The sequence below is a fragment of the Enoplosus armatus genome, chromosome 24, assembly GCF_043641665.1.
Source record: "Enoplosus armatus isolate fEnoArm2 chromosome 24, fEnoArm2.hap1, whole genome shotgun sequence".
NCBI lineage: Eukaryota > Metazoa > Chordata > Actinopteri > Centrarchiformes > Enoplosidae > Enoplosus > Enoplosus armatus.
In genome coordinates this window covers 2,320,818-2,343,704 of record NC_092203.1, presented here as the reverse complement: position 1 = coordinate 2,343,704, position 22,887 = coordinate 2,320,818, and the positions used below count along the sequence as shown (strand labels likewise).

The following is a 22,887-nucleotide window of genomic DNA, read 5'->3' as shown; positions in this document are numbered from 1 at the left end:
AACAGGAAGACTGCACATTGTCCAGCATTTAGCTGTGCAGGAAAATTGCATTTTGTCTTTTAAAGTTGCTGCATCTGTGATGCCGACATTCTATATATAGTAGACAACAGAAGTAAAAACAAGTATTCAATCCTTTATTTACAAACCTGAAATAAGGCACTTAGTTATTCCTTTATGTGGCTGTTTATAGGCAATTGCTCCAAAATGCATCAGTAACTGAACAACAATCTGTTAACAATACAAAGCGCAGACAATAAATAGTGATCGATGTTGGCCTGAAGTCCTCTGGCGAAGCTCACAGAGCTGTCTCAAAGATTACCAAGCTACCGTCTGCTGCCTCTGCGTGTCCGTTTGATATGCTGGGATGGCTTCTGCTGTCGTACGCCTCTTTAGCTGCCTGGAGTAAAGCTGCTGCCTCCTGCTTTCCTGTCTGCTGCACCATCTTATAAAATATACCACCTGGGTCCTGAAGGAGGGTGTAAGGCTCTGCATACGCGTGAATCCTCCCGGCATCTAGAACCTGGACACAAAACAACATTAACGTTGTCATCTCTGTATACCTGGTAGTATAAAGCAGAAAATATCACAACCTTTGATAGTGATAGATGATATCAATCTCAAGTCTGTGAATCAAGTATGGAGCTAGAGTCAGGACATGCGTAGCTTATCATACACACTGGACCTGGCTCTAGTTCCATATTTGGTGAACAGACATGAGTCAGGACTCACCAGTATCCGGTCGCTGTCTATGATGGTGTTGAGGCGATGAGCGATGGTCAGCACAGTGCATTCTCTGAACTTGTCCCGGATGGTTTTCTGGATCAGTTCATCTGTCCTGCGGAGGCACAATACATGTGTTTTACTACCTGTACCAGACACTCAAAACAACAAGCTGAGCCTGTCACTGGCAAAAACGAGAACTTCCTACCAATACAAGACAACTGATTGACATTACAACTAACCATTAAAAGGACATATTGCAACAGTCAAAACATCGAGGCCCAGAAGCACCACATTTCCAACACTATTACGTAGCTAACCAAATGCAAAACCTAACAATGACAGACCTACCTATCCATAGTGACACAATCAAACTCCACTGTAAAGAAAGGTATTACACACCTTCATGCCATTTTGACCATAACAGCAAGACTTACAATATCTCCAATTAAAAGACTCAAATCAAGGCAATAGTATGCAATAACATTTTACTGGAAAAACAGAAGCACTTAAAATAAAACTAACACAACCAAACACCATAACTGCTTCAAAAACATTGCAATATCTCTAACACACACCGGAATATAAAATGTATGTAATGTATAAACTTCTATCTTCCGCTGACTAAACCAAAGCACCTCAAATGGGAAAAAGACCTGATCATGCGATTTACAGAATCAGACATATGCACTCATTGTACACGCAAGCACAACTGACCATTACCTCCACACACCGAGAACAAAACTACTAAACCAACATCTCACAATGTTGGATCTCCTAACAAGGCAGATAGCAATGGAACAACAATCAGCTCTCCAAACAAGCAGTACGTTGCAGCGATCCACTGAAACATCTCCAACACTTTTGCTTACTGTTGCTCGTTAAGACACTAACTAGACTTGACTTTTCTGCTCTCTACGACTGCCGGTGAGGTGAGTTGCGTCAGCAGTACCTGGGGTCCACGTTGGCTGTGGCCTCGTCGATGACGAGGATGCGGTTCTTCCTCAGGACGGCTCGGGCCAGACACACCAGCTGCCTCTGGCCCACGCTGAAGTTGGAGCCCGACTCGGCCAGAACCGTCTCCAGCTTACAAGGCAGCTCCTCCACCACAGACTTCAGCTGCACCTGTGGAGACAATGAGACACTCGCTGTTATTATAGCAGCTCTGAGTGCATGAGAACATGCTGTTGTGAGGTTGCAACTATCTCATAAATCAGACCTTGTCTGGTTAATTTATCAATTTCCAGAAAACGCAGTTTAATTACAATATCTATCGACGTCCCATATTAAATAGAAACAGTGGTATACCACCAACCAGATACAGACACTAGCTTATTGTGGTATTACATTATACAGATATAATGTAAACGGGGACATTTGAGTGAAAACGCAGATGACTGAGGTGCATACAGGAGGCGGTAACTCAGATAAGGGGGTCGTTTAGTTTCTGTATTTTTGATCCTACATACTACTTTTTCAAAATAAAATTTCAATCTTGCCTCTAATTTGTTCCTGTTGTAACTGGCCACCTCAGATAGTCTTCAACGCAAGAACTGAGCTGTTAGCTGGTACTGACCTCTTGCAGAGCGTTCCACAGTTCTTCATCTGTGTGTTGGTTAAAAGGGTCCAGGTTCTTCCTCATGGAGCCTGTAAACAGCACTGGGTCCTGGAAAACAGGGGGGGGGGGGGGGGGGGGGCATATCTCATAAAAACCCCACCATTAGCAGCAACATTCCGTCAAAACACATCACAGGCGTCCGCACCAATAACAATTCCTGAAAAACCATTATAGGATGTGTTGCGACAATGATCCCAACCCACAGCTAAGTGGTTCAACACACTGGAAACACTAACAACATTTTAAAACAAAAACACCCAGAATACAACTACTTGCATTACAACAAAACATCGAGGAGGCCGAGAAGCACCACATTTCCAACTCCATCTCATTTGCAATACTTTATTAAATGAATCCATGCAAAGACCTAACAATGACAGACCTACCTATCCATAATCGCACAATCCAGACCTCCCTGAAAACAAATCAGCCCTAATCGGCACGAAATGGTCACATTTTGACCATAACGCCACAACACTTACAATACCTCCACTTGCAACATCTCATCAAGGCAAAAATAGACCCCACGCACCAGAAACAACCACCACTATTGGACTGTATCAATAACACTGTTACTTTTTCCCAAACCCAGTTATCAAATCCTTTTCTCTTGTAAAAGTAAATATGCAAGCTCTCCTGCTGAGCTACAATGATAACGGTTGTCAGTTTTAATACGCAGTGAATGTAGGTCTGCCCGTGTTTACCTGAGGAATGATGGACATCTTCTGTCGCAGGTCGTGGAGGCCGATCTCCGAGGTCAAAACGCCGTCGATGTAGATCTTCCCCTGAGGCTCCGCCAGGCGGAAGAGAGCTGACACCAGAGAGCTCTTCCCTGCACCCGTCCGACCCACGACGCCGACCTGACAGCCGGGAGAGAAGGAGAAGCCGGTTTTAGCTTGGCTTCAACGGCGTGTGAAAACAACAGCGCTCGGGCCTCTAAAGAGAAAAGATGTCTCGCCTTCTCTTTGGGTCGGAACATGGCTTTCAGATTCTGCAGCACCAGCGGCCCGTCCTCGCTGTACGAGAAGCTGACCCGGTCGAACGTCACCAGGCCTTTGCTGGGCCAATCAGGAGGAGGACGCTTATGGGTTTCCCAGGGTGCTTCGCTCTCCAGTTCAGTGTACTCCACCACTCTCTCCACTGACGTCATCTGAAGACAGGAGGGATAAAGTGTACATTACATACTATAGAGGGGTTTAACATTTATCTAGAATTATTCATATCAATATTGAATGCTAAGAGAATTCATTTTCATTCTTTTTTTTATAAAATTAATGTTTACATTGATTGTACAAATTTTTCTCCTTTATCCTTTAGACTTTGATGAAGCAGACAGTGTTCGTTAATCTTTTTGTTTTTCTGGGTCAAATTTGCTGGCTGAAAAAAAAGCGTATCTCACCATGTGTGCAAAATCATACATATTCATTTGAGGACTATTATCTCATGTGTTTAACTGGTAAACCCACTGGTTGTGTGTGTATATATATATATATATATATATAGTTTTTATTACACACACCTTGGTTTTGCACAAGAAATGAAGAATTTCAACCACAAATACCTCACATAAATGTTCAAATATCAGATCAACACAAAGTTATGAATAAAAGTCAAAAGGAATATCTTACCATGTTCTCCACCTCTGCACTCTGTCTAACACCCCACTGGAACATGCCCATCAGCGTGACGGAGTAGGTTAGAGCCAAACCGACGGAGCCGGCGTCCAAACCTAACAAGAAAAAAAGGGAAAAGATAGCTTTTGTTGCAATGGAAGATGATCACTTGAAACCAAAATATTACCATACATGTCTAGCATTTGAACGTTTCTGACGCTGGTGATATTTAGAAAGAGAGTGCAGTACAGAGTCAGTTTAAGGTTACAAAATTTAAAGTGTTCCTTACGGTCTCTGAGCAGCAGGCAGCCAAAGGTGGTGACGGTAACAAAGATGGAGCAGATGCCATCGAGGCGGACAGCGAACCAGCGAGAGGTGGTCAGGAACAGGAACCAGGCTTCTGTTGAGGACAAGGAAATATGTTATCGACACTAAAGTGACACGGCTCACGAAAGCTTCGTCTTTATGAATAGTAGAGAATTTAGAATCTAAAACGCGCTGAGACCAACCCGAGTGCAGATCCTGATGGGCATCGAAAGCTTTCTGGAACCTCTCCTCTGCTCCAAAAGCTCGGATCGTCCATAGGCCCTGAAGAGACGTCGACAGGTGGGAGAAGACTGGACTCCGAGCTGCGGGGGAGACATCGGCACACATATGGTTGACTCACACTTGATTCAACTCACTTCACAATGCCCAGCCGGCATACTGTACATGATATAGATATATATATGGACTGTTGCATTGAGGGACACTCACTGGTGGACTCGAGGCGTTTGATGTCTCTGGATGTCTGCAGGAAGTAGCGACGCAGGTAGAGAAAGATGAGGAGCAGAGGGAGCACAGGGATGAGGATCCAGGGGATAACAGACACCGACACAGCTATCACACTGAGAATCTGCAGAAACACCTGCACAAAAAATAAATAAAATAAAATTCGACAGTGTACAAACGCGTAATGACAAAATATTCATTTAAGAATCACATGTAATTGTAATTTGTTCCCATGCTGTATGTGAAGTATTTCAATCGACCAACCAACGCCAGAGTCATGCAGCCTGGCTAAGTTAGCTAACCTTAGCTCAGGCCACGGTTAGCTAGTTGCTCTCAGGTACTAGAAAGCAACCGTTAGTTATACACTTGAGCGATTGATACAATGTTCCAACCGTTAGTCTTCCCATGGTTTTGGTCGAAATACACCCTTAATCCCGGAGTTCAATGTGAAAATGTTCTGGCTCAAACATTTCACGCCGTCTCCGCCATTGCTGGCCTCTGTGGGATTAGCTAGTTACCTGAATGAGCGTCTCTCACCAAGCAGCCGCCCTCACTCCTTCCTCGACATAAACCGAATCAACCAAACCAGCCCATCAAAAACAGTTAGAATCATGGATAACATCGTATTTAGCTGGTGATACCGTTAGCGCGCAAGCTAGCGCTGGTTAGCCAGCTACCTGTAATTTAGCCAACAGTTACGCTGCATGGACAAGGCATTGGTCGCTTCCCGACGGTAAAGTATTTCTGACAGTAGGTGGCGGTATGCACCTTAAAGTTGGTTTGTAGTCCGCCAGTAAAATCGAAGAAGAAGAGTCACACTTCCGGTTTCCTCGTCTCGAAATCAAAGGGCTTTTTTTAATGGGTTTTTGGTTAGAAGCCTGAAATAAGGTCTTTTGAAGGTTTTGCGTGTCTTAAAAAAAATGCGGGTTTGAACAAAACGTGTAACTATCCTAAACTTTTGTTTGCCACAGAGCCACTTATTTTCTGCAATAATCCAAAATCCCAATGGCTTTTTATCGATGGAACCAGGGCGACGCTAACAAACAAACGAACATCAGCGTGATAAGAACTACTGGGAAACATTTAATATGACGTATACTTTGATTTTTTTAGTTTGGCCCATGTCCCATCCGCTAACCAGCCACAAGGGGGCGATGGAGACGTTTTGGCTTCATTTTTTAGGAGTCGATATGTCATCCGTCTTTATATACAGTCTGTGGTCCCGAGTCCTTTACATAGAAATCAGTCCACAGGAGGTCCCTCCTCACCTGAATAAAGTCCACAAAAGTCCAAGGCATGTTTGAATCCAGCTGGCCAATGTCCTTTGAGAACCTGTTCAAGACTCTTCCTGAGAGTGACAGGAGAGAATATAGAGAATGACATACTATGGAAATAACAACTTAAACCATCATAACATTTACTTCTACAGTTTATAATTATGTGGAGAATCTTCTCATTGTAGTGACATTAAAGCTTTTTTTTTAGTGATGTCATACATGCATTACTTGAACCAACTAATGCCTCATATACTATTATGTGCTTCTTAGCTAAAGGTAATGTTTAAACTTCTGCTCACCAATAGGGTTGATGTCAAAGAAGCGCACAGGTGTTCTGAGTATGGCGGTGAACATACGGTTGTGCAGGGACTGTGCACACCTCACCAGCACGTGGAACAGGGCCAAATTCCTGATGAAGCCGAAAATGATGGTGGCCCCAGTCAAACCTGTAAAAAAAACAAACAAGCAAACAATATTCTCCATTACCCCACGCAGTGCAGGTGACATGCTGAGCAGAGTAAACGGCGACGTGGGTTCTCAGATTACCTCCGTACACCCCCAGGTAGAAGTCTGTGTTCAGCTCCGCGGTGACGTTTTGTCCGTTTTGGACGGCGGTGCCGTTAGCGTTCAGAGCATTCAGCTTCTCCTGCTCGTCAGCCCTGATCAGTCAATGTTGCAAAGTTAAGCACGATGAAAATAAACCACACAAAAGAGACCAGTGAGGGATGTACCCATGCTTCATACTCACCAGTAAGCCAGCCACCAGTCCTGCATGATGTAAGCTACCTGGACGATTAAAAAAAAAGAATGGGCAATAGGTTAGTGTCGTTCTCTAAATACTTACATTGACTCTTCATGTGCAGAGGACAGTGAAATGTTTTTCACATGCCTTCACTGAGCTAAACATGTGGATGAACTTTAGTGCCCCTCCCTTGGGCTTGTTGCTTCGTACCTGAGCCAGAATGTTGACCACTATGACGCTGAGCAGAATCACGACGTTGGCTCCAGCTCTCAGGTACTTGACATACAGACTCACTCCGATGGTTCCCTGAGCGCGACTCTCCTCCACTACTGCCTGCACCGGCTCTGCCTGTACGGACGACACCGGGATTAACTCACACTTTATGCGCAGATATCAAACCAAACTTGAATAATAAAAGAAAGATTTTAGCAAGACTAACTGATCCGATTTAGATAGAGTTAAGATTTTTGTCAATGGAAACACAATATGACAACTGTCATATTTAACAACAACTTGTGTGAAACTGCAACAGATGTGATGCAGCGGGGTGGAGAGCAAAACAGAATGAATTTGATCGTCCAGTAAGTGAAATAACAGGGACATGAAGGCATTCCTCAAAGATCAATGTGCTAAAATGCAAAGTTGCATCAAGTCTGCAATAACTAATCTTGGCCACTTGAGGGCAGCAGAGACAACCACTTGTTTGCACATTGACACATTCAGCAGTCACGGAGCGACGTTGTCATTCACTTGCAGTCGTGTTTGTTTCACCTGATGAACGTTAAGTCCAGTATTCACTTACACTACTTATGGCCGATAAACAGGAATTAACATTAACTTTAATAGTATTGATTTCAGATTAGCAGCAGTGACATGAAATTGAGGTTGTAATCTTCTGATACCTGCAGTTTGCGGCTTAGACAAACAGATAAGCGGGGTAATGATGTACCGACCGGTAACTGGTCTCCATCTTTGACTGAGTGCACGGAGGAGGTCTGCGAGAGCACAGAGTTCTGGGACAGAGTTCTGTCCCTGGCGTGGATGTCTTGAGGAGGCTGTTGCTGCTGCTGCTCCTCCTCCTCCTCCTTCTTCAGCAGGGAGGTGAAGTCCAGTCCGGACTGCTGCAGCTCTGTGTACGTCCCCTTTGCCACCATGTGACCCTGCCACATGGACACACACACACAGTTAGGACATCTGCGTTTGTGTTTACACACCACTGCCAGCACCTAAACGCTGTCTCATCATGTATACACACACTTTGTTTCAAAGTTTATGGTTAAAACGTTTCGTCATACCAAGATGTTGGTGCTGATGTCTTAAAACACTAACAATCTGATGTCCAACTAGTGACATGAACAGGCTGTAATGCTCATTGTGAAGTTGCACGGAACGACACTCTGTCTGATTCTGCTTTTCTACAAACAGTACCAGTGATTTGACCACAAGGTGGTGCTACAGGGCAGCTCACACACACACTATATATTAGTATTACTAGATATTCTGTCACAGGTGAATGTTACAACGTCAGGTGTTATAACAGAGGACGTCCGCCTGGACAGAGAAAAGAAGACAAAAGACGGTCCAGACTGACAGGTTGTCTTTTGTAAGAGTGTAAGTACTGTAGTAACGTTTGGTTACGTTGCTCTGTGCACCAACCTCCTTGAGAACGACAATCTGGTCGGCTGCCTTCAGGTACTGCAGCTGGTGCGTCACCAGGACACGAGGCTTGTTCTTCAGCAGGCCGCAGATGCACCTGACACATGGACATAGAGTGAAGGTGGCGTCGGGTGGTAGTACTAATATATATACTGTTATACATGGTGTTATGTTACAATTCCAATGAGACAGAGAGACTGCGTCTGTGTGTGCCTTTCTATCCCTTGTTAAGGTTGGTACGTGAACCTCTGTGGGACTGTATTATCCAAGGAGGAAGAGTGTAACAGGAAGAGGGGGGCCGATTTCAATTGTCTGCCTGACACTAGCTGCACCGCACCTCTTCCTGACTCTGGCCTTTCAAACGCTGCAAACCTTTTTCTTGATCTTTGTTCTGTTGATCTCTCTTGAGATGCATTTTGTCGCAAAGCGACGTAGTCCAAATAACACTAGGAAACACAATAGCACTATTAACACACTAATAACACTATTAACTAATGGGGAGACCAGGAAAAGCTCCAAACAAAGAAAAAGTAACAAAGCTACATTATGTAACAATGCAGATACATTTCCGCCCCTCTTTTTACGGGAACTTTCTCCTGCTGTGGGGGGGGGGGGTTTAACCAGACTCCAGTATTGTCCAGTTTGGCAGATCAAATAAATCCCCACTGCCGGGTAAGACCTTAACCTGCTGCTCTAATAATTTGTGCATGTGAGAGCATGCAGATTTGTATGGAGGGAATAAACTGGACAGACATGTGCATGGCTCACGTGTCATGTGGTGAGAAGAGGAGTTCACTTTAAATACACTCACTGTTCAAAGAGGTGTCTCCCGACCTCAGCATCCACGGCACTCAGAGGATCATCCAGGAGGTAGATGTCTGCATCCTGATACACGGACCTGACGGAACACACACACACACACACACACACACACACACACACACACACACACACACACACACACAGTTTACTTTGTTGGCATCTACTGACGGCATGCAGCTGCTGCACCACGCGGAGGATGATTTGCGAATATTCTGTCTGTATTTCACTGGGTTTCTGTGCGGCAGCGTTTTGTATTTTGACATAAATCTACGTCGATTTTCATTTTAATTGTCCACTTTCATATTTGTTCAACTTCTTTGTAAAGTGCTTTGGTTACTTGAAGTCTCTGCAGCTCAGAGAGGGTGGCCGACTGGAGCCTCCCGATCCGGGAAGAGCCAAGTCAGGGAAACAGCAGCAGCGTCAGCCAGCACAAGCAAAGCTTATCTTCTTCCCCACAGCACGCTGAATAACAGCGCTCATGCTCCACCTCAACTTTTGATCTGAACTTTAACGTCGTGTCACGCATTCTTCAATAAATCCTCTTTTAATAAATACATGTGTATAATGTAGCAATTCTTTTTTTTTTTATGTTTAATGTCTAATTAGCATATAATGTAAAATCTGGTTTTCTTTATACCTTCAAATCAAAATAAAGTAGAATATAACGCGGAACTGTCCTCTCACCTCGCCAGGTTGACTCGAGCTTTCTGTCCCCCGCTGAGCGTGGCTCCTCTGTCCCCGATCAGCGTCAGGTCTCCGTCCGGGAGCAGCTCCAGGTCCTGCGCCAGCGGACGGCACGACGTGATTAAACGCAGAACTCAAAAACACACTGATATTCAGTCATGTCACATACAAATAAAACGAGACACTTCTGCAAATCGTGACAGACATTTCCCCCAATTTGATCGCCAATGCGATTAATCCAACGATGAAAACAAGCATTAGTTGTAGACTTATTTATCATTAAACATGACAGATGTGTGTCAAAATATGGTTTTAATACTTGGGACTCACTGGATCCCTTACAGCGAATACGGAAACTGTTTATTACTCAAGCTGACGAGTTACCCAAGAGCATGTAAACTCACTGTGACTCAGCACTTTCTGCCCAATTCTAAGTCTCAGGGCTCACGAGTAACTCATTTACTGGACACCGCTCCTCATGCCAGGTTAGAGATGATGACAGTTAAGTGCAATCAGAGTTCAACCAATTCAGCTCAAACAGACATGCTTGGCTGCGAGAATGACAAACAAACGGGGCCGTGCGGACAGTTTAAGCCACAAAGCAGCAGGAGAAAAGTCGTAAGCGTCCGCAACAGACTTCTGTGGAATCCCCTTGTGTAACGCCATTCAAATACCGTTAGCCTTCAGCCAGAAAAGATAATGCTGCTGCTGCCTGAGAAGCAGTTTTTTGTTGTTGTCGGTGGCTGAGGAATGAATGAACAGCACCTCGTCAGCTTGTTTTTTTTTTTAGAGCTATTGTGATGCGATACGCTCCGGTCGCGGCGGTGCTTTTTTGGGGTCCGCTGGTCGGAGAAATCTCCCGGTTACAGACTCGAAGCCTCAGCGTATATCAGCTAACATCTACCAGCTAATATCTGTGGCTATCATCGGCTCAGCTTATATCGATGCATCATCTTGAAAGCCCCTGGAAACTTGCTTTTAAATCTTAAAGAATTTTATAAAACATATATATATATATATATATATATATATATATATATATATATATATATATATATATATATAAGGAACAGCCAGTCTCATAATAAAATAAGATAGATAACTATTATTTTACTGTTGGCAGAAAATACCCCACAGCTCTTAGCAAGAAGCTGATTCAGAAAATGTGTTTTCAGTGCCTTTAATTAAAAAAAACCCCAAAATGACTGACTGCTGCCGGCTGCTCTCCATCAAACACGAGCAGGAGCAACATGACTGCTGACTCTGACTGGTGCAGCGGGGGGTTTTTTGGGGGGGATAATGAAACTCTCTCTCACCCTCTTCAGAGCGCAGGCTCTGAGGACTCTCTCGTACTTCTGGGGGTTGAGCTCTTTCCCAAACAGGATGTTGCTGCGGATGGTTCCGGGGAACACCCAGGGCTGCTGGGCGGCGTAGGTCAGCTGGCCTTTGGCCTTCAGCACCCCCTTTTCATTCGGCAGCTCTCCCAGGATGGAGCTCAACAGCGACGACTGGATGGAGGCACAAAGAGAGGGAGGACATGAGCTGACTGGTGCGCACGCGTAAACTCTCCGTCACACGGGGTTTCTTATTCGAGCGCCTGCGTGACTGAAATGGTGGCAGATATCTGACCTTTCCAGCTCCCACTGGTCCAATAACAGCCAACAGCTGATTTGAGGTCAGAGTGAGGGAGATGTTCTGCAGAGATGGAACATCCAGACTCTGCAGGAGGCACAAAACATATTAAAACATTATAAAACAATAACCCAGTAATGATGCAACTGTGTCCGTAAAGAACTTTTTTGATCTTTTTGGTTCATTTTCCAACGACGATTAAGTCTCTTATCTTTTCCCTCTTAAAGTCATTTCAACATGTTTGACAACTACAGAAATCTGCATAAAAAATATAAAGCATCCATCACAGCTTCCATTTCAAGGATTCCTAATTGATTCTTGTAAACGTACCACCCTGACCATATTCTATATCATGTATCAGAGGGGAACCTGTACATTGTGTGTGTGTGTATAAAAAAGCAGCTTCATTCCAGCCTTAAAAACAGGATTCCTGTTTTAACCGAGCGAAATAACGCGTTTTGGACAGCTGGAATATCCAGAACAAAGAAACCAACATGGATCAGGTTTCTATACAAGACACAGTACTTTAATGCCAGGGTTGTTTTTGTTTTTTTGTTTTTCTTAATGACCACAACAACCAAAAAGGGTTAGGGTTAGAGTCTACAAAGTGCTAATGTCCCATGAGCAAAACAGTGGGTGGTAAAAGTTTAAAGACAATTTCCGGATTGGCTCAGGGTAATTCCTAGCATGCAGTGAGCACAAGGGTTCTGACCTTGTCCCAGTAGCAGGTCAGGTCCTGGATCTCCACTGAGGCGTCCTTTTTGTCCTCCTGTGGCAGTGCGGCGCCCCTTTCTGTGATCTCATCCAACATCAGGAACTCCTTGACCATAAAAAAACAAACAAACAACAGAGTCAGTGCCAGGTTCTAAGGGTTATACAAAAACCCACCAGTCATATAACAGTAAAAGCATTTCCTGTCGTCTCCACGAGTTATTATGTAACATGCACACAGAAACGATCACGGTCTTTAAATGGGTCTTTTGCTGCAGTGGTCTGGTAAATCGTTACGTTTCGTAACTGCCGGTTTCGCAGGTTTAAAATCGCATCTCAAGCTGACCGTATCTTGCAAATAAAAAAGGAGGGAGCAGCAGCGCCGGGACGAAGTGATTGGCAGCCTGAACCCTGACATCAGCAAAAGAACTGGATGCAGCCAAAACACTGCAGCCTTTCACTGAAAGCAAGGCCAGGCAAGACCTTAAAGATGAGGCTGACTGAAGACTAGTTTCTCGAGTTACACTCGTCCGAGAGTCCATCAAACGGGAAAGTAATGTTTAACCTTACAATTGCAACTGGGAGGCTCGTCTGTGAGGAAGGCTGCGACCAGAGACTTATTCAATAGCGTGTAAAAACCTCCGGAAAAAAACATGGCGCCGCGATGCTTCTGCAGTCTGTGATCTGAACAGGATCGCAAACCAAAGAGAAGCTTCATTCTGCAGCTGCCAGCCTTCCTGTAAGCTGCATGGGGGAGGAATTATTTCCTGGGGGGGGGGGAGACAATAACTTTAAAACATGCACCGAAGCCGTGCCAAGCTCATCTCGAGTCCAAGTAAGAGCCCACCTCAGACTTTTAATAAAGAGCAGCATCCCTGAAAAATATGCTGTTTTATTCATACTACTTGTCTAAAAACGTGTTAGAAATGTTCAACAAAATGTGCATTTTGGGGAGGTTTTACAAAATAAAACAGCACAAATGATATAAATTGTAAATACTAAACCACAAGTTTAAAAATGTTAACGTTAAAGCGCCGTACCTGAATCCTGCGGATGCTGACCCGGCACTCAAACATCTTCTCGATGGCGCTGGGGAAGAAGAGCGTGACGGTGAGTCGCACGGCCGTGTACAGCGACACCGTCACGAACACGCGGCTGGCCGAGATGGTGTTCCCCAGGAGGACGTAGAGGGTGAAGGTGATGAAGACGATGATCTTGCTGGCGCAGAAGAAGGAGGCCATGTTGAGACCCCGTAGGTAGGAGCTCTTCATGATCTTGGAGATCTCCTTCCTGCGACGACACACAAGAGTTCCAACAAATCACGGACTTTCTGCGCAGTTTGAAATGTCCTCGTGCTGATGACGAGCTGAATAAACGAATCGCACAGGCAAAAATCTAAAAAGGCATTTATCAGAGGCACATGAATCTACTCGGAATGTGCTTTCATCTTTGAATTAAACTCCTGATCCAGATCACATCAGTCAGGGATCACGGTGGTCTTTGGCAGGGGGAGGATTTGAATACCCGCCTTCCTGGCTAGAACTTCATCCTGGCCACGGAGCAGGATCAATTCTGACCCAATCCAGACCAGTTCGCATAGCTCACATTGTCACGCATGTTGTCAGACCTTGCTTAAACGATATGTAAACTAAACACGTCAAACAGATAGATCATTTAAAAAAAAAAGGTACAGGAAACTCTATGTGTATATGAAATGGGATGGACTTATTATAAATGGTTCCTTTTTGGTTTTTAAATGGTTACTAGGATGATATGGGCCTTTAAATTAGACTGTATAAAATCAAGAGGGCCGGGGGAATAACAAAGGCACGTGGGCCACGTGGGTTGCCATGGCAACACACAAACGGCATCAAAAACGATTCAGCGACCACCGCCACACGTCATATTTCACTCTGCGTGTGTGTTTTGTTACAAGTTCCATCCTTTGTCTTCACCTGGAATAAGCTCCTCAGACGTTTTATGGCGTACACGTTTTACCTGTTGTACTAGACGCCTTCTTTCATTAATCCTGTCATTAATCACACGTCTTCTTTGAAGTTGAGAGCAGTGGGCGTGCCCCAAAACCTGAGCAGCTCGACACCGGTTGGATTGACGTTTCCGCTCTATTTCAATTTGACTTGAGTTTCCTGTACCTTTAAGAATAGAGGGTAAAAATGAGTGCTTATGCGGTGAATGTTGTGCATTTCTCGCTAAAAAGAACACTTCTTGACGAATTGGACAGATTCGATTTGTGAGCCGGTGCCTCTCTAAATAACTGAACGGAACATATCCTCACCGCGGAGACCGCAAGAATCCTTTCGTGTGTTTTTACCTTCTGACCTCAGAGACCAGATTGGCGAAGGGCTTCTCCCAGGCGTACATCTTGATGATCCTGATGCCAGACACCACCTCGTTCATCGTGCGGATCCTGCTGTCAGTCAGAACGGCCGTCTTACTCCTGCGGAGAAAAGGTAGGTTAGCTTTGCTTAAATACGGCAGAAATACAGTTCAACGAAACGAGTTTGTACGCGTGTGCGCATGTATACGTCTATTATGTCACAATTGCATAACAAGCTACTTCTACTTAAAGCTATTTAAAAGTTAATTGAAGTCAAATGGAACTAGAGCAGCGCCGCCCTGCAGCCCTAAAGCGGTTATAAACTAGGATTAAGACTTAAGATGAAGATTTACAGCTACATTGCTTTACCTTTGCGCTTCCTGTTCTTATTATTCAACAATGATTTCACAGTGATGCAGCAGTTCGCGTTTATTTCGGGAATGCTTGTTGCCTCCGTGTTTAAAGCAGGTCAGCTGGGGACTGGAGAGTTTCCAGGTCATTTTAGTGGAGACCTCTGTCCCCAGTGAAACACCTGAACAATAGAAAATGTGTGTGTAGTGTATCGAGATTCGTCCTCTGGAAAAGCTCTTTGTGGGGGAAGAAAAACTCCACACCGTCGATCAAATTCAGCCGGCTTACTCGAGTTTTCAGCCAACTCTTGATGTCGCTCTGTGTGCAATACAGTACGACTCCCTCACCTTTCTTTCTTTTGTTCTGTGAATTTGGACATTTGTAAATTATAGTTGTTCTTTTAGTTTTAGAAGCTTTTTTATAACGGGTTATGTCTCTGCTATTGCACTATCCTGTGCAATTGCTGTGACAATGCAAATTTCCCCGCCGAGGGATTTATAAAGGACTATCTTGTCTGATCTTATCTTATGTTAATTCGTTTGCTAGCAACAGCCGTAATTTCAGCCAGCTAAATAATTGTCGACTAGAAATATTGCTTTTGTTTACTTCTGTGTGAAATTGTGTGTGTGTGTGTGTGTGTGTGTGTGTCACCTGAACTTCGAAAAGAGCCTTCCAAACATGGTTTGCACTGGCATCAGAAACATGAGGACCACCATGCCTGCCAAGCACGACGGACCGATCTCCACCCACAGCAGCCCCACGACCGCCGCTGCCTGGAGGGGCCCCACCCACAGGAAGTGCAGGAAGATGGTCACCTGTGGAAGAGTGACGTACAATGAATGAGCTGCAACGTGAACAGGAAAGCAAAGAAACACGGGACAAGAAGTATTTCCTTCCCCAGCACATCTGAGTCACGCAGTGATCACTGTTCTGAGGGTCTGGCAGCTTTTACGGGACGGGCAGACTCACTCGACAGCTACTCTCAAAGACTTTAATCCAAACCAGCATGAAGGCATGACATGGTCTAATTAACAGCCCTTTGCCAAGAAACTAAACGCCCTCCAGAAACTGTGGAGTTTTCACAGCAGGCTCTGATCACTGATTAAAACGAAACTCCAGCGAGCCACAAAAGGCTCAGAGCACGAACCAAGCCTGAACCTCGCACCAGGAGAGATCTAAGGACACCGCACACAGAGAAGGAAAACATGTCACACCCATCAAACCCATATATCTCGCAGCTCTGATCATGCCAAGAACTCAAATGTTTCATTAGTGGTGGCTTGCATAATAAGGTCAAACATGCATTCATTTCCTTTTTCCAGATCCTATAGTTAATAGTCACAGATTCTCAGTCGTCTAGGTGGAGGGATATCTAGAATTAGCTGCAAAAAGAACCTGAACTTTCTACTTTCTGAGAATCACTTTTTAGTATATAGGCCTGTACTTTTGTTAGTTTATTTCTTACTTTTGTAACGTTATTTCATCTGTGTTTCTTTAAAAGGTAAACGCGTCCACAGTGCTAGAAAGGAAGTGGCAGTAGATGCTGGAGGACTGGCTACACGGAGGGCAGAGATTTGATTTAATAATAGGTGTTATTTTGTACTGCCTTGAACTTGAGCAGCAGAAAATAGCAGCCCCTCTGCTTCTTGTCCTGTAAAAAGCCTTAAAAGTTCACTTACATCATCAAACTTGTTGACGTCATTAGAAAGGAGGTTGACAATCTGGCCTGTGGTGGTTTTTCCCATGGCTGAACTGCTGAGGCGCAGGGCCTGGATAGACAAAAAAAAAAAAAGACAGGAGCCATCATCAGCGAAGCAGCATCAAACCAGCGCAAGAGGATGTACAACTCTGCAAAACATCACAATCCCTTTTTTCCCCTGACCATATTAAGTAACTGAAGTAGTCGCTTTTTTTGTTGAACAAACCCATTCAAAGGGTTATAATTAACATTCCCACTTTTATCCTTTTGTGTCTGGCAGCTCTTAAAGGATTACAAGGTAGAACTGTGCCAGGACAAGAACTCGGGAATGAATCTCAGCACCCTTGACATTTTAAAGTTCAAATCACAATGAAGCAGAACTTCATGTCCTGCTTTAAGAAGCGCGGGCGAGCCGCCCTCCTGCTGACCTTCTTGTAGATCATGTGACACATGGCCACTCTGATCTTCATGCCTGCTCTCTGGACGTGGTAGAAGTAGAGGTGATGGAGCAGCGCCAGGCCGATGGTGCAGGCGGACAAGGCGGCCGCGTAGCCGAGGGTCTCGTGCAGAGCCGCCGTGTCGTCCGGGTCGTAGCTCTCAAAGTACTGAATCATCTTGCCCAAGATGACCGGCTGGATGACTTTAATGACCTCCTGATAAGCAGGGGAGGAGAAGGGTGAGCATCACGACACAATAATTACAGTGTGACAGTGGGCGGTTATATATACCCATGGGTCTGAAATGAAATCTCCTGTTTTTAATCAACACATTTAAATACTTGTTTCATTTCTTCTGTTAAATATGCTGCTGAGCGTCTGTTTGCTTGCTTTAATGATTACGGCAGCACCCTATTCACCTCATTGCAAAAGCTCAACACACTTACCTCAATGAGGGTAAAGAACCCCAGCACTGCATATGGCTTCCAGTAGCACCCAATGATGGCTTTGGAGAGCCTAGGTGTCTGCAGCTCTTTGGCAGCCTTCTGGACCTCATGATCCCAGTATCTGTTCCATAAAAGACGCCATGTCATGTGATGCATTTCTTTTTTTGGATGCAATAAGAAGAAGTCGAGCGTTGCATCCAGATGAGTCAGGACTCGCCTGGGAGGCAGCGATCACATAATTGAGTAATCGAAAAATGGCAACGCTCGCAATAAGACAGGTAGATTAGCATTAGTCAGGCAATCTGTCTGGTCAGAGGCAAGTTCGCGCCTGCTGTGATCATTTTCATATCTGCAGCCACTTGTCTTGGTTGCTAATGGCAACTCCTGTGGCAGCTGCAGAGATGAGATTCAACAACTTTCAATAACAAAGCTGAAGGGCTTTCGTGACCATAAAAAATAAATAAATCACATCCCTCTTTTTATAACATTGAGCAGATATAAAAAGGGAAAAGCAGTCTGTCCGTGACGGTAGGGGAAAGGGTGTGTATCGTTCATTCAGTTAATCAAATGGGGTTTTTTTTGCTGGGAAACCGATGCGATCCCTTCTTAGACATTTTTCAGACAGTGATGGTGAATGCTATGCCTCTGTCATATAGCATAAACACCATGGACTTTTGGAGAAGTCCATTACAGAAAAGACCAAAATTGACAATGTGTCCGACTTCCCTACAACCATCTATGTTACGCAAAAAACACGGCTCACAAATACATACTTTACATTTTTAAAAAAGGCTCAATAACTTAACCTAAAAACAGCTGGGCACTGTAGTTTCAGGTCACTGAAACAGGAGGAAATAGTGCATTTGTTGGGGACTATTCTCAGCGGCGGATTAATACACATGTGGTGCTGTAGCCCTTTCAGCACAGGACGGTGTATATGGGATTGAGTCAAAATAAATCCAGTGCAACAGTGTGGCTCTCCGATGTGTGTTTGATGGCACTGTAAACAGCTGCAGAAACATTTCACCAGACTTGGTGCAGTTGTAAAACCTTTGAACTCTTATAAACATTTTATTTCAGTGACGCTCCACCAGCGCTCTATGGATAGATATATCTATATGACTGGGGAAATGGCATGGCCATTGCTTTTTTCAATAAAGCAGTTCAAAAGTTGAATCAACACTTGTCAACACTGTGCATGAATACACACCAACAAATAATGACTCATGACTAACAGAGCTGGGATGCCTTGAGGACAGGATTTTATGCTTGTTTAGCCAGTGATAAATTCAGATTTCACTGTCAATTAAGCGGCTGACAGTAAGCTGTTACACTACTACTGTACAACCTTGCTGGAATACAGACCGTGAAACAACCCAGCCATCAATAGTGGTGTGTTTGGTTCTAAAATCCACATTTCTAGAGCACATAACGGGCTCAAAAAGATTACTTTTCCCTAAACACCCAGTGCATCTTTTGAGTTTACGAGCAAGCATGCACATGTTGCCAAACACAAGGCTTTACAATACAGTTATACATTTAATCATTAACCTGGCCAGACACTTTTCCATCATTGTTAAAGTCGTCGCAACTTGAACTGTGCACGGCCGCCTCCAGATAATGCTGGAAATGTTTGACTTGAGAGTTGACAAGGGCCGTTATTGCATACAACACCTGCCATGCAACTTGTTTTTATAGGAAACAAAATGTCAAAAGTCAATATCATGACTCCAATGTTTGCTTATTTCTCTCGTGAACTTCTGAATAGGTTAATCTCTTTAAGAGAGAGAGAGAGAGAGAGAGAGTGAGTGCCTACAGAGAGTGTTGCACCGGCGTGACCGTCATATCTATAGCATCTTTTGCTGCGGTGATCGCAGCGTAAAACAGTAGAAATGCTCTGTTCACATTACAAAGTGATACCAGGAATGTGCACTTGCATGTAAGTTGATGCAGCAAACCAAAGGCAGGGAAGAAGAAGACTGCTTGCTAGCGCACTTGGATGTAAACAACGCCGGATTCCAACTCTGAAGAAATATCGGCTTGTCGCGTGTCTTATTGAAAGAAAGAAAAGGCATTCGTCGCATCTGTTAGACCTCAAGGGCACATCCAGTGTGTGTTGATGAGTAACACTAAATGTAAACACAACTTCTGTTTATTTACAGGAAAACTCCACAAGGCACCTTGAAGTATGAGCCTGCTAGGAGCGAGCGTCAGGAGTCTGTGACATGACAAGATCTACAAATGAGGGATTTTCGCGCTGCTTAAGTATTTCGTGTTTCACATTTACAAGAAGAAAAAGAAAGGATTCAAGGATAAGGACTATCTTCATTAACACCGATATCTCTTTCGTGCGACTGGACTCGATCGATGCGGTGGTCAATTCGGCCTTAAGCGATGGGAGCGGCTGCTCGGCCGACGGCAGCGAGGATGTGCTGCGAATTGAAAGGAGCTCATCACCGAGGAATCTGTGGTGGAGGCGCGCGACGTTCTACCAACAGCTGTTCAAGATGTCCACTCAGAATAACACATCTTTTATCTCCTGATACACTCGAGCGAGACCGTCACTGCTCTCCTCTGACGTTGGTTTAGATATCTACAGCAGCAGTTTGTCTAGTGGGACTGATAATTCAAGACATTTATAAATACATCCTTATGAGTCAGAAGGACCTATAGGGTCAAAACTATTTTTGACTATTCATATTCTATTCATCTCTTCCTTGTGATAGCTTGAACGTCCATTACATTGTTTTAACTCAAACTGAAAACATCTCTAGTGTAGATTTGAGTTGTCATAGCTCCACTTTCACATCTACAGCTGCATTTTAACTGATAGCATCATACTTGTAGACATCAAAAAGAGTAATTTAGATGTCTTTAATCTCAAGGAATTAAAGATTTCTTTCCACTGAGCAGTCAAAACGAAAGTGACTTGAATTTTTGAAGTTTTGTTTTGAAGTGTTTCGACTTTTTAAAATGAGATATCTGTGATGAGGTGATTCTGAAGGCCCCCATACCTGTGCAGATCCTGACCCAGCCTCTCGGACTTGTCCTCCGCCAGCACCTCGTACATGTCATCTTCCTCCAGCTGGCGTTTGTATCCAATGCGGAACAGAGGATTGAGCCACCTGATGGAGAGATAAGGAGTCAGGGTGAGAAGGTGGACAGAGAAATATGAGCACAGTGTATAAATGTATGATTTTACTCCCACGATCACCAATTATACGTGGTGTTGTGAGAGTTTTAAGCGCTAAAAACCATGAAACCCAAATGACCCGTGGGTGTCACAGTGTGAAAAGTGTGGTGAACCACTAGTTCATGGTCTGATGCGCCGGAGGTCAACAATACAACCGTTACAACTGTTTTATTACCTATTAAGTACGTTGCCAACAACAATGAATGTGGTCTGCGCCCTTGATAGAGCCAACATTCCCGTTAGACTTGAGTAATCAAAGCAAATGATTCAACAGGAAACTAACCTTACATAAACACGCGGGGAATGATGACTGGGGGGCGGGGGGGGGGCCCTACTTCCTATCAAAACTTTTCTCACCCAACTGGGAAATCACGGGTGAAGTCACATTTTATTGAACGCTCAAACGCAACACGTCTTTCTTTTACTTGCTTTCGGTTTACACTTAACCGGACTTACTGATATGTTCACGTCACCGTGGAGTAATAGGAAAAACAAACACTTTGCATACGAACCAAGACACCCAGTGTGTCCCCTCCCCCGCTGACGGTAGCTAACGCCGCTCACTATCCGGCACGCTTCGTCGACTTACCAGAAAAATACCTTGGACAAAAGGTTCGCCGTCGCCGCCGGGTTGGTCTTGACACCTTTACTGTCCTTTTCCATGGTAGCCCGCACTCACACGGTAGTTCCCCTTCAACTTTCTCCCCCCTTCTGAAAACTGCTGCTCCGGCTTAAGTGGCGTAACTTCGAGGTACGCACATGTCACACGGAGGTCGGGACCCCAAGGTGTGTTACGTGTTTCATCAGGCACACGAGCTCATAGCACCAACAAAAAAGAAAAAGATTAGAAGAAAAAAAAAAAAAAAACCTTGAACGGCTCCGCCCCGGAGACTCCTGATTGGCTACAAATAATTGTCGCCACACGCTATTGGCTTCGTCTTCTGCTCTGCGTTCACGCGACTGGCTTAGAACACCGACACAGAATTCATAAACTAATTTGAGTCATATTTACATTGATTTATTTGGAAACATGTGAGCAAGGCGGGGGCTGGACTTATTGTCGGAACGGGGCGACATTTACAGTATCCGAGAGCCTCGTATGATAGAGAAATAAACTATTTATGCAAGTCTAATGTAACACCAAACACCTGAAAACACTGTTCCACAGGTAAGGTAGAGGATGTGTTTATAGGAGTTTATGAACACTTCCTTTTATTAACATAGGTTCACTATCACACATACACGTTTCAATATGACTATGACTAAAAGGTCATATATAATGCGTTATGTTAAATCATTGCAAAAGGTGTGTTCAAGGAGTGTTGCTCGTGTAATTCCTGTCAAGAGTTACACATCAAGTTCCTCGTCTCTTTTGTTTCACACACTCCCACGAAGAGGTTTTGAACTTGCGCAGCCTCGCCGCCTCGGAGACTGACTTTATCTACTTTAACCAAGTAAAATGTGTCGCTCTTGATAAGGGGGAAGTGCATGTGCCAATCCTAATATGTGACTTGACTTAAAGCATCTTGGCAGAGTTCTGCGGTTTTCTAATCACAATTAGTCCACGGTATAGGAAATGACTGCTTTAAATTTCCCTTCAAGCCTGTTTTTTGTTTGCGTGCTCTGTCTCTCGCTGTCTTTCTGGTCCCTTCCACAAACACAGAGACACGTGATGCACACACCGAGAGGATATCCTATAAATAAAGGGCAGGCTGTAGATGAGAGATGCCCTCTGACACACCGCAGGTGTTTCCTGCACTGAAATAAAAGACCTGGAGAGATAAAAACAAAAAAACACCTCCCTCCAACACCTTTCACCCTCCTTCTCCCATTTCAATGTTCAAGGAAACTTTCACAGAAAAACCCAGTCACATGCAACCAAGTTCAACTATCATCCTGACACTGACGATGTAATGATAACAGAGTGGAGTGGCCCTGGCCCTCACACCTCACACGTTATCCCCCTGTTGATGTTTAGCTAGCATTGACTGGGGAGGGGGCTGACGGAGAGAAGCCAGCGGGAGATTATTACAAGCAGCTGAACTCAGCCCAATAACATTCATCTGCAGGGGATCAGCGCTCACACTTTCCCATGCTGTCCCAGCCCATTGTTTTCTCACGTTTTCTCCCCTCAGTGTGCACAAAGGAAGACGTGCTCCATTTTGTTTCGTTCTAAG

At 44.4% G+C, this 22,887-nt stretch overlaps 1 protein-coding gene across 4 annotated transcripts; it reads right to left on the bottom strand.

Moving 5' to 3' along the window:
* Positions 1–113: 113 nt before the first annotated feature.
* LOC139306464 (ATP-binding cassette sub-family C member 4-like) lies at positions 114–21,469 on the bottom strand. Of its 4 annotated transcripts, none has more exons than XM_070930321.1 (30): positions 21,300–21,469; positions 20,532–20,642; positions 17,518–17,638; positions 17,063–17,287; positions 16,615–16,704; positions 15,587–15,750; positions 14,579–14,704; positions 13,287–13,536; positions 12,248–12,355; positions 11,533–11,622; positions 11,220–11,411; positions 9,904–9,998; positions 9,209–9,295; positions 8,398–8,494; positions 7,664–7,901; positions 6,952–7,067; positions 6,748–6,785; positions 6,546–6,658; positions 6,299–6,445; positions 5,991–6,070; positions 4,708–4,858; positions 4,461–4,580; positions 4,241–4,351; positions 3,967–4,067; positions 3,297–3,488; positions 3,043–3,198; positions 2,297–2,386; positions 1,673–1,845; positions 730–835; positions 114–520 (listed from the first exon to the last, which is right to left on the bottom strand). In XM_070930321.1, exons 1-30 carry the CDS (start codon positions 21,371–21,373, stop codon positions 296–298), a joined length of 3,987 nt encoding a protein of 1,328 aa, XP_070786422.1. In that variant the 5' UTR covers positions 21,374–21,469; the 3' UTR covers positions 114–295. The 4 variants fall into 4 exon arrangements, with proteins under 4 accessions (XP_070786422.1, XP_070786421.1, XP_070786423.1 ...); XM_070930320.1 differs by having other exon boundaries at positions 6,952–7,089; positions 7,695–7,901; XM_070930322.1 differs by lacking the exon at positions 6,952–7,067 and having other exon boundaries at positions 7,695–7,901.
* Positions 21,470–22,887: the final 1,418 nt, after the last annotated feature.

Bases quoted from the DNA above. Each gene is read 5' to 3' on its own strand.
- LOC139306464 (XM_070930321.1), bottom strand. From the start codon at position 21,373: ATGGAAAAGGACAGTAAAGGTGTCAAGACCAACCCGGCGGCGACGGCG. The intron at 16,705-17,062 runs GTCAGCAGGAGG...TTGTCTATCCAG, and splicing joins GTCACATGATCTACAAGAAG to GCCCTGCGCCTCAGCAGTTC. The intron at 836-1,672 runs GTACTGCTGACG...GTGCCTCCGCAG, and splicing joins ACAGCCAACGTGGACCCCAG to GACAGATGAACTGATCCAGA.